Below are 22,875 nucleotides of genomic sequence, written 5' to 3'. Positions count from 1 at the left end.
ATGGTATTTAAACCACCAATTGTTACATCTCGAAAGAGCACTCTCAATTGTATGTGTAATTAACAAAGAGGTATAACTATTAAGCTAAGAGAATATTTAATGAGCTAAAAGATACTATATTACATTTTACTGCAAAAATATGTAAGAGATGTAGTTGAGAAAAACATGAACATGTATCTACAAACACAGACTCTAACAATAGAACACGAGACAGACACCATAAATCATAAGTATAATTTATAATCTTTTGTCAAAATAATAGATTTACTATCATCAATAATATGCTAATGAATAGACAAACTGCTATATATTATCTAGAAAGGTACAAAAATAGTTACTGATTTCCTTTTTAATAATTTTTTAAGAAAACTTCTACAATGCAAAATAAAAATCCCATTCAAAAGATATTTTCAAGCACCCAGGTTTACAAACAATTAAATACTGACGACACTTCTACAGAGTCATCCCAGATACATGTAAAAACAGGAAGTTCAGTGAGCAGGTGTGCAAGTCAAAGGCCTAGTGTTTCGAGCAAGTTTTCCCTTCTGTCACTTTCCTCTTCCGCCTCTCATTGCACAGCACAAGCCACGCTAAAATGCTACCTCTGCTTCTCTCTCTTCACTTCAAAACCATGGCCTCACTCTCTCCGCAGTTCATAAAGATTTATCCACTGAGCTGGTTAATTTTGTGTCAGCCTGACTGGGCCACAGGGTGCCCAGACTCTCGTCAAACATTATTCTGGGTGTGTCTGTGAGGGTGTTTCTGGACAGGATTAACATTTGAATTTGTAGGCTGGTAGGACAGATTGGTTCCTGGCGGTGGTGGGACTAAGCCAATCCCAATCTTTGGAAGATATGAATACAACAAAAGGGCTGACCCCCCAGTAACAGGGCACTTCCTCCTGCCTGACTTCCTTAAGCTGGGGAATGGATTTGTCCCTGCCTTCAGACTCAAGATGAAACATTAGCTCTTCCTGGGTCTCAAGCCCACTTGCCCTTGAACTGGCACTGGCATTCCTGAGTCTCCAGAACGCTGACTGCAGATCTTGGGACTTCTCAGCCTCCATGATCACATGAACCATTCCTCATAATCTCTGTCAATATACATGCATTCTATTAGTTCTGGTTCCCTGGAGAACCCTAGTACTCCTACCTACTTAATACACACATTCCTAATAAAATATCAAGAACATTTTAAAGTAATAATATGTAAGATCAATGACAGCGCAAGATACACAGCTTCATGAGAGTCTAATCTAAAACCTTTCCTAACAGTCATCTCATAGCATACATCAAAACGTTAAAACTGTCTACAGTTTTCACCAGGTAATTTTATTACCTGATGAATATATACAGAGGACATAACCAGAACTATAGTCAAAGATTGATGTGCTCAGGATACCCACTGCAATAACATTTGTGACAGAGTCAAAGAGACACAGCCGTGTGCCCAACAATAGGGGAATGGTGGTTAACCATATTAAATCACTCTCAAGGGATGTGTCGTCTGACGGCTACCCCACACAGTATTTTCAAAAACCACTCAGCAACACTAGGCAATAATCACAGTATAATGTCCAAACCTAAAACGGGGGAAAGCACAATGGTATCTAGCTACCTAGGTTACAGAGAAAGGCTAAAATGTTCACAATAATTATTTCTCAATAAGGAAGTGGCAGGTAATTTTTTTGTATTTTTCATATTTTCTATCATCAAAATGTCACCTTTAAAAATGGGGTAACAGTAATAGCATAAGCAATGAAACGCAATAAAAATATATATAATAGAAGTCTAATAACAGTACCCAACATTGCGTTTAAAGAAAACCCTATTAAATAATAAATTAACACTGTACGATTACAATGAAAACAGTTTATAAAACAAATCTATAAAAACTGTAAGAGCTTTTGATATATTGTAAAAGAAACTTAACTTATAAAAATATATGAAGCTAGAGACATGTGGACTGAATCGTGTACTCTTAAAATTCAAACGTTGAAGCCCTAACTTGAAATTATAACTGTATTTGGAGACAGGGCATTTAAACAGGTAATGAAGGGTAAGTAAGCTGGTAAGGGTGGATGGTGATCCCTTCTTACAGGTGCCTTTATAAGAAGTAAAGACATCAGGGAAGTGAGGGCACAGAGAAAAGGCCAGGTGAGCACACAGAAGGTGGCTACCTGGAGGTTAGGGAGACAGGCTTCAGAAAAGACAAACCTGCCGACACCTTGATCTTGGATTGCATGCCTCCTGAACTAGAGAAGATAATTTCTGTTGTTTAAGGCACCTGTCTATGCTATTTTGTTATGGTAGCACTAGCACACTAACATAAGACATAATAAACTATTATAAAATGTACTTGGGTAACTTCTGGTCAACATGGCGGTGTAGGCAGGCCTGGCTCTCCTCTTCACACAACCACAACAGAATTATAAGTAAAACGCAGAACAACTATTGCTCAGAACCGCCAGAAATCAAGTGGAATCAAGTCTGAAAACTGTGGAATTAAAGAAACCATATTCATCCAGACTGGTAGGAGGGGCACAGACACGGAATGTACTGGCTGGTCCCACATCCACGTGTGGTGGATAACAATTCAGGAGGGATATCTTGGGAACGAGGAGTCCCAGCCCCACACCAGGCCTCCCTACCCAAGGTTCCAGTGCCAGGAAGATCAGTCCCCACAACTTCTGGCTGCACAAACCAGTGGGGATTGAACTGGTGGAAGAAACTGCTGGGGCCCCAAGTAGTTTCTCGTAAAGAACCCACACACCGACTCACCTATTCACTCACTCCCTCTGAGCTCCAGCACCAAGATAGCTGCTTGAAAGGCACCAGTGGTACACAGGGAAAAACTGTAGTGCCTGACATCAAGGTGAGCAGAGGCCATTGTCACTTTCCTGGGCCCTCCCCCCAACAGAGCCCACAGACTGGTGCCTATCTGAGACTCCATCAACCTGGCCAACACTTTGACCGGCCTTGGAGATCCCCAGGGACTCCACCCCACCCAGCTTATAGGTTCACCCAAGCTGCTTTTCTGTGTGGATGGCTGGTCTTGGCTCATTCTTTACAACTTCCTAAGTCCCCTAAAACAAGCAGCTGGCTTCAGTGAGCTCCAGACAGAAACTAGCAGCCTAGATGCACAGCCTGGCTTTGCCTGGGAATCTCCAAGCACAGTACAAGTAGCAGCCATCTCAGATTGCTTTATAACTCTGAGCAAAACACAGATGGGGGCTGACGTTGGCCTGCATCACCTGGGAAACCCCAGGGCCAGCATTCCCACTGGACAGCTACAGACCATGTCAGAGTACCACCACCCTGCCCCTGCATAGCTGATCCTCCATGGATGGTGGAGGTTGGTGGTCAGTGGTCAGAGCCAATTCTTGCAGCTGACTGGCCTGGGTAAATCCCTCCCACTGATCTGCCAATAGCAACCAAAGCTCAGCTACAAGAGGAGGGTGTACTCAGCTCACACAAAGGGTGCACCTCGAGTACTACCCAGCTTGGGTGATAGGAGAGGCTGTGCCACTGGACCCTACAGGACACCAAATGCATTAGGCCACACTACCGAGACAGGGAGTCATAGCAGCTCTACCTAATACATAGAAACAAACACAGGAGGCTGCCAAAATGGGGATACAAAGAAACATGGCCCAAATGAAAGAACAGACCAAAACACCAGAAAAAGAACTAAACAAAATGGATATAAGCAATCTATCAGACGTAGTAGAGTTTAAAACACTGGTTATAAGCATGTTCAAGGAACTTAGTGAGGACCTCGACAGCATAAAAAAGACCCAATCAGAAATGAAAGACACACTAATTGAAATAAAGAACAATTTACAAGGAAACCACAGTAGAGTGGATGAAGCCAAGAATCAAATAAATGATTTGGAACATAAGGAAGCAAAAAACAACCAATCAGAACAATAAGAAGAAAAGAGAATCCAAAAAAAATGAGGGTAGTGTAAGCAGCCTATGGGACAACTTTAAGCAATCCAACATTCACATCACAGGGGTGCCAGAAGGAGAAGAGAAAGAGCAAGAAATTGGAAATCTATTTGAAAAAATAATGAAAGAAAACTTCCCTGATTTGGTGAAGGAAATAGACATACAAGTCCAGGAAGCACAGAGTGTCCCAAACAAGATGGATGCAAAGAGGCCCACTGCAAGATGCCTCCTAATGAAAATGCCAAAGGTTAAAAGAGATGGGAAGGCATGTAGGAGAATGGGTGAGGGTAAGGGAATTAAGAAGTACAAATAGGTAGCTACAGAATAGCCATGGGGATATAAAGTACAGTATAGGAAATGGAGTAGCCAAAGAACTTACATGTATGACCTGTGGACATGAACAAGGGTAGGAGAATTACATGAGGGAGTTACAGGTGCTGGGTACAGGGGGCAAAGGGGGAAAAATCAGGACAAGTGTAATAACATAGTCAATAAAATATAATTTAAAAAATCAAAAAGAAATAAATAAAATCTTTAAAAAAAGAAAAAATGTAATTGGTAAATATTCTTGGTTTTATAATTTATCTTTACGAAGAAGAAGAATCCAAGAAATACAACAGTAAAAAATTTACTTCATAGCAGCGTGCCATGGCCTTGAAGCGGCAAGAAATCATATTTTCAAAATAAAATGTCATTAGCTGGTACTATTAAATAAAGAATAGGATTGGGAACCTGAGTATTATAGATAAATTTGAAAGCAGTTCTTTCAATATCTACCTAAAAACGCTTCATAACATAATTCAGTATAACACAATAGAAAACATTTTAAATTGTTTTTACTTTGTTAATATCTCCTAGTCCTGAAAATGACATTATATGTGCATATATGTAATCAGACTTCTAGGAAAACCTATTAATATAATCATCATTCAAATCTATGTTCCATCTACAGAGACTGAAGGAGAAAAAAATGAGAACTTTTGTACAAGTATGCAAGAAGAAGCTGACATGCTGATAAATATAGAAACAAAAGTAGGAAATAAAGCAGAATCAACTGTCATCAAAAAACTTGAACTAAGGGTCAGAAATAAAGTAGGAGATTAGTTCATAGATTTGTACAAAGCCATCAACTTGTCAATCACAAACACAGGCTTCAGACAAGTGAACAGACAACCGTGTACACGGCCAGCACCAGGCGGCCAGCACAGAAATCAGACAGAAGCTGTATTCTCTCTGCCAAACATGACCAGGAGCAGATTGCGGTGCTGACCATGAACTGTTGGCAACAAACATCACAGGAAAGCTGAAGAAAGCACAAAAGGAACTGTAGTATCAAAATACAATGTAAAAAACACTGCTGCTGGATTTGAAGTCCACATAAAAAACAGATTGCATTGTTACATTTAATAGAGCAAGAACCGTAAGAACTAAGCCTAGAAATACTATCATGGAAGAATGGGAAAGAAAATGCCAGAAGTAAAAACAAAAGATAAACTGAGATGGGTGACAGAAGAAACACTAAAAATTGTTAGTGGCAAACGAGAGGCAAATGCAAAAGGTGACAAAAGCAGGGCTAGAATCCTGAACTCGCTTTTCAACAGCTGTCATGTAGAAAAGCAGGGAATTATTACAATGGCAACATAAGGAGACAGACGAGGACAATTACAAAGGAAAAACAGAGACCGTTACAAAAAGATTCAAAAAATCAAAGGGAAATTCAAGCCAACAAGGAAGCACATTATCTGACCAGGAAAAAATAAAAAGCAGTAGAAACAGTGTACTGAAAATACATACTGGAAGAGACAAAAGGATGACAGATGCCTTTGAAGAAGATTCCTAGGGAAAAGAATCTATAATTCGAGACAGTGAAGTGGAAGCTGCCCGGAAAGTATCGGGAAGGAATAAATCACCAGCGGTAGACGGCAGCCAGTAGATTATTTCGGGTCGCAGAGACTGAATCTGTCATAATCTTTACAAAAACATGTCTAGAAATATGGAAATCAAAACAATGAACTACTGACTGGAAATGGTCAATATACAGCCCAACCTTCAAGAAAGGAGACACCAAGGAGTATAGGACCATTGCTCTGATTGCCCACATGAGTAAAGTGAGGTCCAGGTGACCTAACAAAGGGTTCTACCTTCCACGGGGCAAGAAATGCCAGATGTTCAAGCTGGATTCAAACAAGGAAGCGGCAGGCGAGATCTAATTGCAAACATTCACTCGATACTGGAGCGCCCCACAGAATTTCAGAAGAGGGTTACGCTATGTTTTACAGACTACATACAGTAAAGCCTTTGACTGTGTGGACCCTAAAAAGCTATGGGTTGTCCCGAGAGAAATGGGTGTGCCTCCGCCCTTGATCGCCCTGATGAGTGGCCTGTAGTGTGGACAGGAAGCCACTGCCAGACAGAATAGGGAGAGACAGGATGGTTTCCTACAGACAAAGGTGTCAGACAAGGGTACATTTTATCTCCTTATTTGCTGTACATAGAACACATCGTCCTGGACTAGAACGCAGGGGAAGGAAGAGAACATTTTCATACAAGAAATGCCAATAACTTAAGATATGCGGATGATAACCATCGTACTGGCAGACAGCAGCAATGATTTGAAACAACTTCTGACGAAAGTGAAAGAAGGGCCAAGGCAGGACTGCATTTGAACATCAGGAAGATATACAACTTTACAGAAGGAATACACACCTTTAACACAGACAGTGGAGATGTCAAAATTGTTAAAGATTTTGCTTGCTTTAGTCACCAATTCAAATGGGGACTGCAGCCAAGAAATCGAGGCAGCAATGGAAGAATTAAAAAAGATCACCAAGAGCAAAGATGTGTCATTAGAGGTCAAAGCGAAGATCGTCCACACCCAGTTCCCAGTTACTATGCACAGATGTGAAAGTTGGACAGTGAAGGCAGCTAACAGGAAAAAGACTGATTCTTTTGAAATATGATGTTGGAGGAGAGCTCCGTGAATACCCCGGATGGCCAGAAAGACGAACAAGGGGGCCAAGAGCAATTTAAGCCTGAAACCTCACTGCAGGCAACAATGACAGAACTGAGGCTGTCCGACTTCTGGCATGTCATGAGAAGGCAGGGTTATTTTGAAATAAATAATGCTGGGGAAAAATAGAAGGCAGCAGGAAAAGGGGAAGACCACAGACAAAATGGGTTGAGTCCATGATAGAAGCCATACGCATGAGTCTACAGGAGCTGAGCTGGGCTGTTGAGGACAGGACACCGTGGACGTCACTCAGTCACAGGACTGCCAGGAGTCAGAGCTGACTCACTGGCATGTACACACACATATATTTGTACACTACATATACATACACATTCCTACAGAAATGTAACTCAGAAAGGAACCTCGGTCTTACAACTACTGGCAGTACACCTACAGAGGAGAAGGCTCTTCACTTAGGCATTACTTTACACCTTACACCACTGTGTCAGTCTTCCCCTTGGAATTAATGTCGCTCTCCCAATTTTCTGTTTAGCGTCTATTGGATTAAAAAATGAGGGGTCTTTTGTTTGGTTTTGTTTTCACCTAAAAGAAATTGTAGACGTGTTTATCTTTTAGAATTTTCAAGTACATTTCAGGAGCATATTCAAAAAACAGACCACTTTGCTCTCAGACCAAAGCAAAATTCCAGGGACCGCTCCCGTTTTCCATTTTTACCTTGTCTGGATCCATCTTTCCTCTGATAAATTCCTGCTTCCAGAACTGCAAGGCCTGCTCCAGTGTTAAACCAATGCCCTTCAGGAAGAGGCCGTACTGCATCCGGCCTCCGTGACGAAGATGGTGGTTTTCCCGCAAGGCTTTGTGTAACTGGCGCATGCAAGGCGGGAAGGAGATGGCGGAAAGCTACAAGAAAAAAAGAGATTTTGGTTATACGGAAGATTTATCAAGTCAGTCACAGTATTTGTTGCAAATTCGATCTAATTTGCAAATTGCAAATTCAGTCTAACTGGGATAAAAACAAAAATTTTAAGAATTACTGTCTTACTGTGACTATAGATGAACTTTTTAATTATTATTTTTATATTGATTACATGTTGAAATTATAAATGTTTTGGTTTGGGGTTAAATATTAAAATTTATTTAAAGTAATTCTTTTAAAAATATTTAATTAAACTTTTTCTTTTGAGAAACTAAAGATTCACATGTAGTTGTAAGAAATAACACGAAGAGATATTATCATATACCCAGTTTCCCCCGAAGGTAATAATCTCATAAAACTAAATTGTATTATCACATCCAAGATGCCCACATGGACGTAATCCAGCAGTCTTAGTTAGATTTCCTCAGCTGCTCTCACGTGCGCATTTCTGTAGTTTGTTTAGTCTTATGTAATTTTGTCACACGGGGTTCAGGCCTCCACCCCCCCAGTCAGGATGCAGAACTGTCCCATCACCGCGAGGACCCCTCATGCTTCTCTTTCCTAACGGCCCCTGCCGCCCTTCTGCACCCCCCCCACCCCTAACCCTTGACAGCTATTAATCTATTCCCTATCTCTGTAAGTTTGTCGTTTCAAGTATGTTCTGTAACCAGACAGTGTGTAACGCTTTGGGATTCGGTTTTCACTCAGGATAACTCCCACAAAATTCATCTTAGTTACTACTGCCAGTATCAATAGTTCACTCAGTATCAATAGTTTTTATTGTTGAGTAATATTCCATGGTTTATCTAAAACACAACTTGTTTAACCATTCACTTGCTTTAGGACATTTGGGCTATTTCCAGTTTGGGTTGATTTCAAATAAATGAATGTACAGGTTTTTGTGTGATCATAAAATTTAATTTCCCCGGGATAAATGTTCAAGAGTACAGTTGCTGAATCACAGATGAACTTTTAAAACAACCCAAATGCAAAGTAGAACACAAAAATAAGAGAAATGGTTCTCGAAAGAAATAAATAAATATTAAAGAAATCAACAGTTTAAACAAAGAAGTACAGGTATTTCCTTTGGCATCAAAGGTAAAATATCATTGTGTGCTTTCAATTCAACTGTTTCATTTATGGTCTCAACTGCATTCTCTCTGACTTCCTCCAATATCCTCCTCCCACGACTTGAATCCTCACCCCCTCAGCTATTCCTTGGCAAGTTCAACTTTCCCTGAAAACAGGAGCAGGTCGCACTTTGCTTGAGGTTCCTGCTCCCTCTAGTGGCCACCTGGTTCCTTCATGCTTTCACCGCAACAACCAAATTTTTTCATCCCTAACCTACTTTCAGTCAGGTCCCTAGCCTCCCTTGGCAGCAGTACTGGAAAGCCTTCTACGTGTGCATTCTTGTTCCTTCATACTATTACAAGATTATTTTTCTTAACTATTGTTCTAATTCAAAATGTCAATGAATATTCAACATCCTTAGAATGAACATGCAAGTTGCCCTCAGTGTCTGTAGTGAACTACTTTTCAATTTTATGTCACAGAACAAATATTTATTGGATGTTTTAGGCAGCAACAAGGTTAATAAAACATAATTTTCCCTGTAATTCAGTTAGGCAAAGGAAAGAGGCCTCCGACAAGGGCATAAATCAAGTGCCGCGGAAGCTTGTGACAGGGCGGGGTGGAAGAGCCCAGCTGTGACTCCAGCAACACGCACACCTTGCCCCAGCCAGCTGGCTTATTCCAAGATCACAGTCATGGTTTGTACCTCCTCTCTTTTCTCACCCCACCAGCCCTGCCCGGTCCAGTCTCGCCACTCCCGATGCCATCCAGCCAAAGCCCAGCCATTCATTAAGACCCAGCACAACTACTTCCTTTGGCACAATTCCTTGATTACTTTTTACTCATTCAATCACCAAATATCTATTAAATACAACTATGTGTACAATCCTGAGCAACCAGCAATGAACAAAGAAGGCAAACACCCAATTGTCAGAGAAGCTATTATTCTAATGGGAGGAGGTAGATAATAAACAGACATAAGTAAAAAAAGATAATGTCTGATTCCAAAAGCACTGGAAATAAAATAGAGTAATGGGGTCAAGTGTAAAGAGGAGAGGAATACTTTAATTTGAGTGGCCAGGGAAGCCCCTCTGAGGAGATGGCACAGCAGCTAAGACGTACATTTTAAGTAGGACTCCAGTCAAATACAGACCCAAGAACCCTGTTCCAGCGAAGGACCCATGTGCGAAGGCCCTGAGAAGGAATGAGCTTATGTGCCAAGAAGAGCACAAGGCGGTCCACGTGGCTGGAGCACAGTGAGCGAGTCGGAGTAAGGAAGACAAAACTGAAATAAGTACATGTGGCTTTACTGGCCATACTCACACGAGTTTGGATTTTAGCCCAAATGTGATGCAAACCCAGCAGAGGATAATGAACAGGAGACTGACATGGTTTCATACACAAAAGAGAGCTCTGGCTGCCATGTAGTGAACAGAATATACAGAAGCGAGAACGAAAACAGGAAGAACAATTAAAAGAGATTTTAGCGGTAATCCAAATAACGGAAATGAAAAAGATGAGGTCTAGGTGTAGCCACCATGGGATGGAAAAATGACTGTGGATATCGAGCTGACAAGGAATTAGAAGGCCACATGGGACGAATTACCAACGGGGATGTTGCGGAGGTCAAGAGCAGTACCAGAAGTACTGCTAGTACAAAAGCCCATGGCCAAGTGATGAAGCCCTCAGTGAATGAGGGCAAGGTCATGAATTATCAGAGGGTATAGCAGGATCACAGGGCCGTAAAGGAGCTGGGAGTTCTGACCATAGACAGCAGAGAAACAGTTTGGAAGCGGTACTGTGGACCCAGGAAGACACATCCCATACTGACACAGGGTGTGGAAGAGAAAAGCACCTTCTACTTGAAAGAGGTACAGGGCAAAGTGTCATCTAGGGAGCCAGACCGTAGTCAGAAAAGAAATCTAAAGGAAACCTTTAGAAGAAAACTGAGAACGTCGAGGGCTGTGCTAATGGCATGCTGCAATGAGGTCAGACAACATACACACGGAGTAAGAGGAGATCCAGGCAAGGATCTACTTGTATCACTTAGCACAGGATCTCAGTCGCAGCAAGGTCAATGCAGATGGAGGTGGTTTCTGTTCTATTCACCTCTGAATCCACAGCACAGTGGCTGGAGCCTAATTGATGGGCTTCATACATACTCAGTAAATGAATTAATAATCGTATTTCTGTATCTTCCTACAGTATCCAACCACATTCACATTTGCTTGTGAATGTGATAGAATTAGAAATACAATTGACTTCTGACCATTCACATAATATAAACACAATCATATAGCAGGGGAAATGTTAGAGATTTCAAACCAACTGTATAAGGTAGGCAATCCTATTGTTATCTCTAGACATACTAACTGCAAGTGTTGATAATAATTTTCCAATAGGTTAAGACCTATTCATTCTGGTCTCCAGAACTCATGGTCTCTCCCTACTCACCTTGCTGTAATTCCTATTTCCAAGCATTAAAATCTCAGTCTATTTTCAATTTATTGTAAATAATTTGGTAATCAGCTAAACAAAGATTATTTGTGGCTACTTTATTTTCCACCTTTTGGATAAAGGGGAAATTCAATCATGCACTGAAGAGAAATCATACGGACTACAGTAAGTGCTGCTCCTTCATCCTACTATGGAACCACCAAGTGAAGCTGGAGCGAGCTCTCCAGTAATCCAGTGGCAATCGGAGGATGGGAGCCTATACTGAGCGTTATAGATTTCATCCTCCCCCAATTCATCATGTTAAAGTCCTAATCCCCACTACCTCAGAATGTGACTGTATCTGGATATGGGGCCTTTAAAGAGGTAAAGTTAAATGAGGCCATGGGGGTGGGGCCCTGGTCCAACTTCTACGAAGAGGAAGAGACACCAGGGACGCAGGCACAGTGGAAAGACCAAGTGGAACACAGCGAGAAGAGGCCCCAGAAGAAGTCCCACTTGCTGACACCTTGATCTTGGAGTTCGAGCCTCCGGAACCAGGAGAAAATAAATTTCTGTTGTTTAACGCACCCAGTCTGTGCTATTTTGTTACGGTAGTCCTATCAAATGGACACATGTAGTATTTTTCCATCTCTTCTATTCTAAATGTATATGGTATTTAAATATAAAGATATAAACATCATTTAGCTATCATCAGTTAAAAGAATTCCCCTCTGGAATAATCAACTATATCCTGGTTTTCATCAGAATACAATTTTCTGATTAATTTTGGTGTTCCTATGATTTAAAAAAATCTTATATATAGCACATGGGATTTCCTTTAAAAATGATTGGCAGGCTAACAAATAATATTCTCTCCCAATCTTCCCACCCAAAAATAACCTTCGGTTGAAGAAAGTCTGTGCTTCCCCCATGGACAAGAGGTCTAAACTTAAAGGGCACGATGCTCACCGGATCAATTTGATCTAAAGCGATCTTCCCGACGTTCCCCTGTGCGCTGTAATCTTGACCAGTGTAGCAATGGCTAAAATGAAAAAGAAAAAAGTACTGAAATAAGATCGTAAAACATTTTCGATCACATTAAAGGGAATTATTATTATCACGATATTAAGTCAGAATGAGAAAACATTTTATAGGTAAACCGTGGCAGAAACATAGAGAAGGGTTTTAAAGGCATTTCACTAGAACACATCTAAGTAACTTACCTAAAATAGTACAAGAATACAGGGACAGCCTGGCTCTCTCTCGTTCCTAGTCTAGCGTGCCACTTTCCCATTTCTCAGTCGCATAATGCAAATTGTTAAAGCTCAAACTTCGACTACTGACCCTTTATTAACAGCACAGCAGCACAGCAATGAAGACCCTAGGGCTTAAATCAGGGACAGTCGCTAACTAGTGGTAAGTCCCTGAGCAAGTCCCTTAGACTCTCTGTATCCCCAGTTCCTTATCTGTGAAATGGAGATGGCAATGCCTGCTTTGCAGTGTTGATAGGAGGTCTGAATAGAAGTAATTTTCCATAAAGTTCAGGGAATACAGTCAGTAACATTGTAGTAGCTATGTATGGTGTCAAATGGGTACTTGACTTACTGGGGTGATCACTCTGTAAGGTACATAAATGTCTAATCACTAGGTTACACACCTGAAACTAACATAATACTGTATGTCAACTGTAACTGAAAAATAAATTACTTAAAAGATCTGACATATAGCCCTGGCTGGTGTAGCTCAGTGGATTGACCACCGGCCTGTAAACCAAAGGGTCACTGGTTCAATTCCCAGTCAGGGCACAGGCCTGGGTTGGAGGCCAGGTTCCCAGTAGGGGATGTGTGAGAGGCAACCACACATTGATGTTTCTCTCCTTCTTTTCTCCCTCCCTTCCTCTGTGTCTAAAAATAAAATAAATAAAATCTTTAAAAAGCTGACATATAGTAATCACTGTTTATTAAAATAGATAACATCCGAATTGCACTTTACATATGCAGAGTTCTTATCTGTATCATCTACATATATCCTCACAACCCTGAGAGCATTTTTATTTTCCATTTGACAAACGAGGAAACGGAGGCTCAGAGGGGTGAGGAACTTGTCAGATCAGAAAGCAAGTCAGCCGTGCAGTGAGGAACTCAAACCTTTTAACTCCCAATTCCACTTCTTTACATGCCATAATAAATTTCCCTGTAGTATTATTCATAAATTAGGATTTTCAACTTGATATATACATAAAACTTTGTAACTTTTCATCTCGTTACATAAATAATACCGTACCCAACTCCACAAATACTGATTCAGACGCAGACACTCGGATATGACGTAGTGAGAACCAGCGGCTACAGTGCACAGAAAACCACAAGCCGGTCACGACCCATGCAGACTCCACAGCTAAGGGGAAACCTGGAGGAGAGTACCACTGCAATCATAAAGAATTGCAGACTCTCTACATTCTACCTGGTCGGTGAAGGTTCTGGCTGCGGAACGACATAAATACACACACTCAAGGTGCTCTGTGCAGGCTGTTGTTCCCACAGCCAATCAATTGTACTGACTAAACAATGGGAAGGGATGATGAAACAAAACCACAGTACAGTTGGGGGTGCTGCAGCCATGGCCAGGAGACTTAGGCGTGTGGATTTCTCCTCCCCATCCCCCTCCTTCCATGGATCCAGAAGGGCCTGCAAAGCACTGAGAGCAGGAGGAATGGGATGCCACGGAGCAATACAGAACGACTCTGCACCCGGAAGCACGCCTTCTTGCCCCTGGTGTGTTTATCCCTTGAGTAACAAATTTCTGACAATTAATGTGTCTCTGGGTTCCATCCACCCCTTTAATCCCAGTGGGTCCACAGCACAGAAAGCTCCTGCTCAGTTAAACCAACAGTTGCATTTAATGTTAATATTTCACATTTTAATATAGAGAAAACCAGGAAACTGTCAATGGAATTCCAAAAATAAAAATATGTTTCAGTTCCCAAGTAGACCTTACGGTGGAGTAGAGGCAGCATGGGCAAGGGAAATGGCAGGAGGCTAGGCGTCTGAAGGCCCGCTCTTGTTTTGTTTTCTAGCCACCGGCTGGCAAACCAGACGGAGTCACTGACCGTCCTGATTTGCACTGTCCTCACTTGTAAAATGGCATTAATAATGCCAGGCTTGCCTGATCACCAGAAATGCTGGTGAATTAAGTGAAATAATATATTCAAAGCACTAATTAAAATCAGTAAATCCTATTCCAGTACACAGAGCAATTGCAGTCTCGACCAGTAAGTATGGAAAAAACAGGACGGAAATGAGGGAAGCACGACCCCGTAGAGCCACGACCCCATCGGGAGGTCGTGGGCCACTCCACTGACCCCTGTAAGCTTCAGCTTCTTAGTCTATAAACTGATTGCAGTCATGTAACAGGATGGGTCAGATCAAACAGAGTGACGAACACAGAAGTCCTGTACCATGGTAAAATGACGAACAAGCGTGACTGCGGTGACTGAATAAACACGGCCGGGGGTTACCACGAGGGTTTCTCTCGGCCCAGATCAACGTGGTGTGCGAAGTACAAAGAGAGGTATGTAAAAAGGAAGCACACATTTGCCTGAAAAATAGCGCAAAATGCTTGTTCCTCAACACTTTAGTAGAATATGCAAAAGGGCTATATTCTAAGGGAAAAAAGCAAAAGGAGAATGGTAGCAATAATAGTGCAAAGACTTTAATGGATAGTAATAACTACCAAGAGGACATAAAAAAACTATGTAGACATATTTCTAAAAATATTATTAATAGACAGGAAAATGGCCACCAGCCAACCCAGTGGGGACAAGCATAGAACCCATGGGAGGAAAAATGATAGAAATGAAGATGTTAAGCTTCAGAATTAAGAATGAGATTTTTCCTCTAGTCAAGATCAGAAGGAACAACTTACATCTTGGGTAGAAGAGGTGGTACATCACAGCTATTTAATACATGTTTGAACTAGTTATGGGGAGATGAGATGGGGGAAGTTTTCAAATATAACACCAGAAAGACTGGTCATGGGAAACATTGTATCCAGTACTGTGTAAGCAATAAAGAACCACGAAAAATAGTTTTAGGGAAGAACTCACAGAATCAGGCTTACACTTGAGAAAGAAGACAGACTGGAGGAATGACCACAAAGGGGAGAGACTGGGCCAGAGACAGTCAGCCGGCAGAATCCTGCAGGGATCCAGACAAGAGAAGGTGGGAGCCTGAAGTAAAGTGGTGCCAATATGGAGAAAGGAAGGCCATAAGGTAGAAAAAAAAGGAACGAGGGATGCTGTCATAAAAGAGCAAAGAACAACTCACCTTAGCTCACAAAACTGGACCTTTGGCTTTGACTTGGAGGTGCTGCCGGAGGTTACTAGTGAGATTCATAACAGTTACCCACAGAAGTGAGGCACCTTTCTACCATTCGGACCTCAGCCTCACCTTTACAGCACACCGCTTCCTAATGAACGCAGCTGCTACACTAATGAACTGTCAGCACACAGGTGGCAAACACAAGGCCCATGGGCCGAATCCAGCCCTGCACCTTGTTTCTACCCAGCAGCAGCGCCGAGCTCCTTGCCCCTAGTTAAGTAGTTACATTTATACAGTCCTAAAACTACACTCCGCCCTTTGAAGGCAACCTCGAGGCTGATGTGCCCCTCCCCACCCCGTGAAAATGAGTTTGACACCCCTGTGTCAACACATACACTTATATTCATGATTTTTAAAAAATCAATTTTATGAATGAACATTTATTATACTGAGAAAACAAAAATAGGAATAGTGATTGATTCTTAACAGCAAAATCATTTCTAATTGGTTCAAGAGATAGACAAATAGATATTTGCAAATATAGACATAAACACATGTAAAACCAGCAGAAAATACTGTTTTCTGTCCATTTTAAACAATGTTATTTTGAAAAACATTCACTGTCACTTACGTATATTTTTTTTTTAAGGGGGATTCAGGACACATAAAAGCTTTCCTGCTGGTAACTTTTCACAAAAGAATAAATTGAGATGTTCAACAAGTTCCATTTTTTCAATACATCAGGCCAACAAATATTTTAATGGGCCACAAAATTCAAAGTAAGTCACTAATCACTATTCTGCCAAATATAAAGAGTAGTATTTGATTAATTAGAGGAGCCTGAAACAAATCGAGATTTGATTTTAATTCTCAGTTTAACTACAAATTAGCCTTGAGTAAAAAGAGAAAAAAAAATAGTCGTGCTATGCATGAGTTGGTTTGTCCACATGTGCACTGGGAAGGGATGGCAGCGGTACACTGGCACCCTCCTCTACCCATAAATTATCCTTTGTTTGCCAGAGTGTCAGATGAGAGGCACTAGGGTGAGTGTTTATAGTTTTCTCAAGTTACCAAAAAGCCAGAAAAGTAGTGAAAATAAAGATGTGATTCACTGAGTAGTCCATTACATTAGAATACTCTCTGAAGATACTAGGTTATAAAGAATATAGTGTACTTTTACTAAAATGTAACAATTACTACACCGCAGCAGCCAAATTAACACCTTTACTACCCAAACGACCATATACATGCATAAAACCCAGAATAAAAACCATTAGACTGCCGGACTCTCTATAACAGGCTTTTCCCCAGTTATTGTCCTTATCTGGATATAACAGGTTCTAATTACCAGGAAAACAACAAAACCGACCAAAACGCATTCAAGCGTCCCTGTATGGCCCCTGAGTCACTCAGCATACGCTCACGAAGCACCCTTGCAGCCAAGGAAGGCCAGAAAGTAGTGAAGGCTCCAGAGAAGATGCAGCAGGACAACGTGATGAGCGGCACCACGACGTTCAAATCTGCCGCGAGCCACAGAGAAGAAGGTCTCGTCTACAGCAAGGGTGGGAGGAGGACATTAGCAACGCACAGCATTAAAGTTCTTCGGCAATGAAATGGCACTGACTAGAGAGTCACATGCGTTAGAAACGCAGACTGCAGGCCTCTAGAATGCTGTTTGGATGCTGCTGGAATGACTGGCGACAGAGTCTGGGCTGAATAAGAGAAGTCTGTCAAGCCAGAAGGGAGAGGTGACTTGGGGGACAAGCAGGAGAGGCTGAAATGAAAGATGACAATCATTGAGAATGAGGGGCTGGGAATAAAGTGGAAAAGTAAGAGATTATTCTCAGAAAATACTTTGAATTTGAAGGTTTAGAAGTAGGATGTGATAGTCACATAAAAGTCAAAGGCCTGGTTGTTTTAGTATTTTTATCATTTTAGTTTAACAATTTTATATGCATTAAAACATTCTTAGGTTTTGACCAAGTTCATAGGTATGTGATTTGAGTTTATTAAGGTTATTGTAGGGGTTTAAAGGTAAGTACGAGATAAGAAGGTGGCATTTTGGAGTAATAAAAAGGGCTGTTTTTCTCAGAGTCTGGGAAGTTAGTATATATCAGATGGACAGGCAGAAAGAGATAAGCAAAACCAAGGAAATTTTTAAACCATAGTTTATAGAAGAAGTTGGGTTAGGTGGTGGGAAAAAAGACATGCACAGGCTAGGGGAAAACTCTGAAATTGGATAGGTGGGTCCTGAAGGCAGATCTGTAAACAAAACCCTATCTCCTTTTGCAATAACATACTGCTAAATTGACATTTTAATGAAAATTTGAGGCTTTGTCAAGTTTAAAACCTTTAAAAACTTAAATGTATGCACAACGGTGGTTTCTAAGAAAACAATTTTGCAATTGTGGATAACAAACCTCTTAAAGATACAGAAGTAATTCAGTGTTTGTCCTCGATTATTTTTTTGTGTTGAGGTGCTAGTCCTAAATTCTCTAATCTACTCTGACAGAAGTAGTACTACACATAACAGACAAAAGCATCTTCTCACTGTAGCATTTGTTCAATAAATTTACACGCAACTTAAAACTCAATCACATCTGAGGCACTTTCCCCTCCCATATTATGCTTATTAAATAGTGAGGGGGGAAGCACAACTAAGTTTCCAATATAGCTAAAAAAAAAAAAAAAATCACCGCCAACAAAAATTGTAAGGCTAGGAGTTTTAATATATTGAAAGCTGAAAGAATAACAGACTTTCAGAATATCCACAGATATTTATGTAACGAAGTTAAAATGATCCTATATGAAATCCAATTAAAGCAATCCAAAGGCGTGAGGAGGTTGAGGGACAACTGAAACGGGGAGGCGTAACTCATCACATCCCCAGGGGACTAGAGTTCCCCCCAAACACTACCGCATAAACGTAGAATTTACAGAGCAAACACACAGCCACCCTATAAACAGGTAAATCTGAAACAGATGTATCTGCACACATGGGATCTGTGAATCACAAGGGAAAGGCAGGTCTCCTGGTCTCTGCAGAAACCACAGAAATTTAAGTCCTGCTCAGAGCACCACGAGTATCAACATGAGCACGCAGGTGCTCAGCAAGGAATTGTGTTTTGACTATTGCAACTGAGAACTCAAAACAAAAAAAAAAAAGAAATTACATGAAAGTGGATTTGTGGGTCTCACAGCAAGATTAGCTGGTTAAGAAAAAATAATAACCTTTTCGTGCTGTGGCACTGATCGTTAGCAGAAGATGGGTCATCACACCTCGGCTCCAGGAGTGGTAGTCAGGAGCTCCACTACAGGGACAAAAATGCCACCGGGCGTAACTGACAAAATGAGGGGCTGAGTCAGCTTTCCAAAGGAGATTGCTTCTCCAACCACTTTCCCCTTTTTGAGTCCTGAGGAAAGCATGAGGGAATAAACAAGGAGCACTGGAATGAGTGCAACTCATTCAGTTTACCTGTTTTGCGTCCCAAGTAATGGTTTATAACTCTTGCTCCTGTTCCAGTGCTCCTTGCTTACTCCCTCTTGTTTTCCTCAGGAGTCAGAAAAGGAGAAAGTGGTTGGAGAAGCAATCACCTTTGAAAAGCTGGCTCTCGTCCTCTCATTTTTTCAGTTACAGCAGCAACAACTCCTCCTCATTTACATAATTTGTTCCCAAGCCCCAAGCAATGACGGAGGCAAGAAAGAATAAAGGAGTAAGTAAAATGATTAACAGCACAGGTTTCAGAATCCTCTCGTTCGGGTTTTGCACACACTAACTGTGGGACCTTGCAAAACCTCTCAATCTCTTTCAGTGTCCTCACTGGTAAAGAGGGATCGCAAAGGGGATCCCAAAAGTACCTCCCCCAAAGGGCTGTCATGCAGGCCAAAGCAGATGCCTGTAAAAGAGTTTATCACAGTATTTTTACTCAAATTGTAATCCCACCACCCTCATCTGGGCCTGAATTTATTGCATTTAAATGTTTTGGTTCTTAACATTTACCAGTTTCTTCCCTTGAATATTAGGGAAAAATACATTTCTTTCCTACCTTTTTTATACTATCACATAAAATATTTAATCTTGAAGTTGGAGGATGTACGTGTCCTTGAATAACCTGATGACCTGGAAAGATTTTATCTACACTCACACTCTTTCGATCTCCATTGCCACGGAGGTTTCCGTGGAATCCAATTTTGCAGGGCTGGACTGTGCAGTACAGCAGCCACCAGCCAAATGTGACTACTGAGCGCCGGAAACACAGCTCAGCCTGAACTCAGACGCTCACTAACTGTAAAGCATGCACCGGATTTCTCAGCCTTAGTGTGAAAATACAATGTGAAACATTTCGTTAATCACCTTTGCATATCAGTTACATGTCGAGATGATATTTTGGAGAGAAGTTAAATAAGGTAAAAATTAATTTTACTTAAATAATTTAAAATCACATACATACTTCACATTTGTGGTTCTCATTGCAGTGCTACTGAATCGCACTGCTGTAAGGTAATGACACAAGGCAATCAAATGATTCTCAAGGACCAGGTGTACCTGTAAAATAACCAGCTGACCTACCCTACCTTGTATTTGCCAAGTGAAGATCAATTTCTGTTAATTATATGCAGAATATAAGCCACCATTGGGCCCACTAAAGGAAGTGCCTCGAATCTACTGTAAATATGCTTATTTTCCCAACATTTTACTTGGGAATCAAGTTTTAAACTTGAGCCTCAGGTTACCATGTACTATTAGGGAAGCAATCGTGAATTCTGATTAGCTGGAGGTAAAATGAATAGTTTCTTTGGGGGAGAATAAAGTGATGCCAGATTTCTATTTGGGAATCTTTGGGGTTGCTTGGCCTACCTCAAGGCCTAATTACGACTGTCCATTCCTCTGTCATTTGGAAGGAGCCCTGCTGGGTGGGACAGGGCTCTGGATGACAGAAGACCCCGAGACAGGCTGGAAAGAATTCCTCTCCCATCCTTGGGGCGGGGGGGGTGTCTCTGCCCACCCTCCCCAGCAAAAGACTGATTCTGAGGTTCATGAAATAATTAACATATGAAATATATTTCCTTTCTTTGTTAAGAATTTCCCAGAACTCTTGAACCTAAAGAGGTTAACACTATTTACTCCTTTCTATCATGCAGGCTACAGTTCATCCTATTTTAAAAACTGGTATGAAATTTTTTTAAAAAAGGCAGTAAAGAAAGCATCACAAGTAATCAAAACTGATCTCTACACCAAGGAAACATTTATTGGGACCATTAAGAAGGAAGCTAAGACATCTTTCAAATGAACTGTAATCGCCTACATCATTCTATAAAAGCACACAGAGTTCCAATACAGCCTTCTCACACACAGCCAGGTGCAATCACGGCACAAATGGAAAAACAATTTCGGGAGGAGGAAACAAAGGTTTTGTGTATCGCCCATCTATCCACTTTTGCAATCACAATGTTACCACTTTGGACGTTAAGAAAAATAGTCCGTCCACATAAGCTAGGCTATTCAGACATTTAGAAAGCACGATCCCTGCAGTTTGGATTTGTTAGGTGGATAGGAAATCCAGGGAGCTGGAGTTACTATATATCATCTCCTGCTGTGACGGATATCACACGAAAATTCACTCAACAGCTGTCACCACTGAAATTGAAATTAGTTTCTTTTTACACCTAAATCCCTAGTAAATGGTATCCAACTTCTGTAGGCCCAGGTGATTTTCCCTGCAGTTATTCCAAATGAGAACACAATCAATGAAATTCTGTTAAAAATCGAATGTAAATTATTTTCCACAAGCTTAAAGTCTGCAGTTACATTTTTTAAAATCTCCCTAAAACTACTATCACCATATGCAGTGTAATAATCTGTATTTCTCTACAACTGGGACAAATTCTCTGATACCAAGAGGCTCACATATCCAATAAAAATCAGGGTCATATGGGTTTCCATGTCAGATGAGAAGCATAAATACCACACTTGCCACTTTATTCTGGGTTGGCCTCATTTTGCTCCATATGGCCCATATTTTCCTATTTATTCCAATTTCTAAGTTGCAACAATCCTGTGAGAGCTAAAAGGTGCATCTCATTTTTCCGTCAAAAATATTTGTACCTTACATTTGTCTAAAGTCATTAAACTGTATGTTTAAAATAAGTGCAATTTACAGCATGTAAATTATACCTCAATAAAACTGATGTAAAAAGTAAAATACATAGACACACACTGGTAAGACATTCAAACTACAGACCCACAGAGGTATTTTCACCACACACATTTAAAGCCTCCAACAAATACCTCTATTTTCATAAGTAAATTTTTTATATTGCTTTACATTCTCAGTATATATCCTAGTAGTATAACTGATTTGATTTTGACCCAAGAGAGTCAAATGACAATACAGAAAGGTTACCTGAGAGAACAGTAATGAAAAATTGAGGAGGGTAGGGAGCACGGAGTAAAGTTCTAACATCCAGCAGAATTAATACATTGAATTGATGGGCATCTCATTCCCCCACAAATAATTTACAGAGTGTGGAACGCTTCTGAGATTGGCTATCACGAGTTTCTGGTATTCTAGGATCGCCTCCTCACATCTGTTCTCTAATAACAGAAAAAAATCAAGGACAAAATGTTTTTAGGGTTTTGAAGGGGATTTGGGGAGGGAGAGAAATCTAACAAATGAATAAGAGAAATCAAATAAACAAATAAACAAAAAAAATGATCTTTTCGGCTAGTGATGCTGCTTGTGGAGAAAACACGTGGGGCAGTACCCTGAAGCCCTCGGGGCGCCTTTCGCTGGGTGGATCGGGAGCCCTTCTCTGTAAGATCGAGAAGGCTCACGGTCATCCTCAGTTGACGCCTCTCCCTAAGGGCCTCCTTTACATTCTATGCACACAGTGTGTCAAAGACCAAGGTAGCTCAATAAAAATGGGCTTTTTTATTTATTTTGTATTATCTTTTATGGAACTACTTTCTAAATAGAAGTTATAAACAACTGACAGGGCATTAAACCTTTAGTGAGTCTTGGTAGTCTGCCTTTCCTCAGCCCAATTCATCAGATTTGGTTTTGTTTTTACTGAGGGAGCGAAAGTCAGTAGTGTCGGGAATGCTGGGGGGTCTCCTAAGATTAACCAAACACTTACATCACGAGGTCACCGCAAGGCCCGCGCGGCGCCTGTGGATCAGAAGGGTCCAGACGGGAATCACACTCGCCCAAA

At 41.0% G+C, this 22,875-nt stretch overlaps 1 protein-coding gene across 1 annotated transcript in view; it reads right to left on the bottom strand.

Moving 5' to 3' along the window:
• Nucleotides 1–22,875, bottom strand: part of PRIM2 (DNA primase subunit 2) — a 274,577-nt gene that overhangs the window by 89,879 nt on the left and 161,823 nt on the right. The window contains exons 9-10 of the mRNA XM_024576586.3: nucleotides 12,314–12,386; nucleotides 7,636–7,821 (exon numbers count right to left, since the gene is read on the bottom strand). Coding sequence (XP_024432354.2) covers nucleotides 7,636–7,821; nucleotides 12,314–12,386 — 259 coding nt within the window. The remainder of the gene's footprint in view (nucleotides 1–7,635; nucleotides 7,822–12,313; nucleotides 12,387–22,875) is intronic.

The sequence above is a fragment of the Desmodus rotundus genome, chromosome 11, assembly GCF_022682495.2.
Source record: "Desmodus rotundus isolate HL8 chromosome 11, HLdesRot8A.1, whole genome shotgun sequence".
NCBI classification, from domain to species: domain Eukaryota; kingdom Metazoa; phylum Chordata; class Mammalia; order Chiroptera; family Phyllostomidae; genus Desmodus; species Desmodus rotundus.
This window is presented reverse-complemented; position numbering and strand designations above follow the sequence as displayed.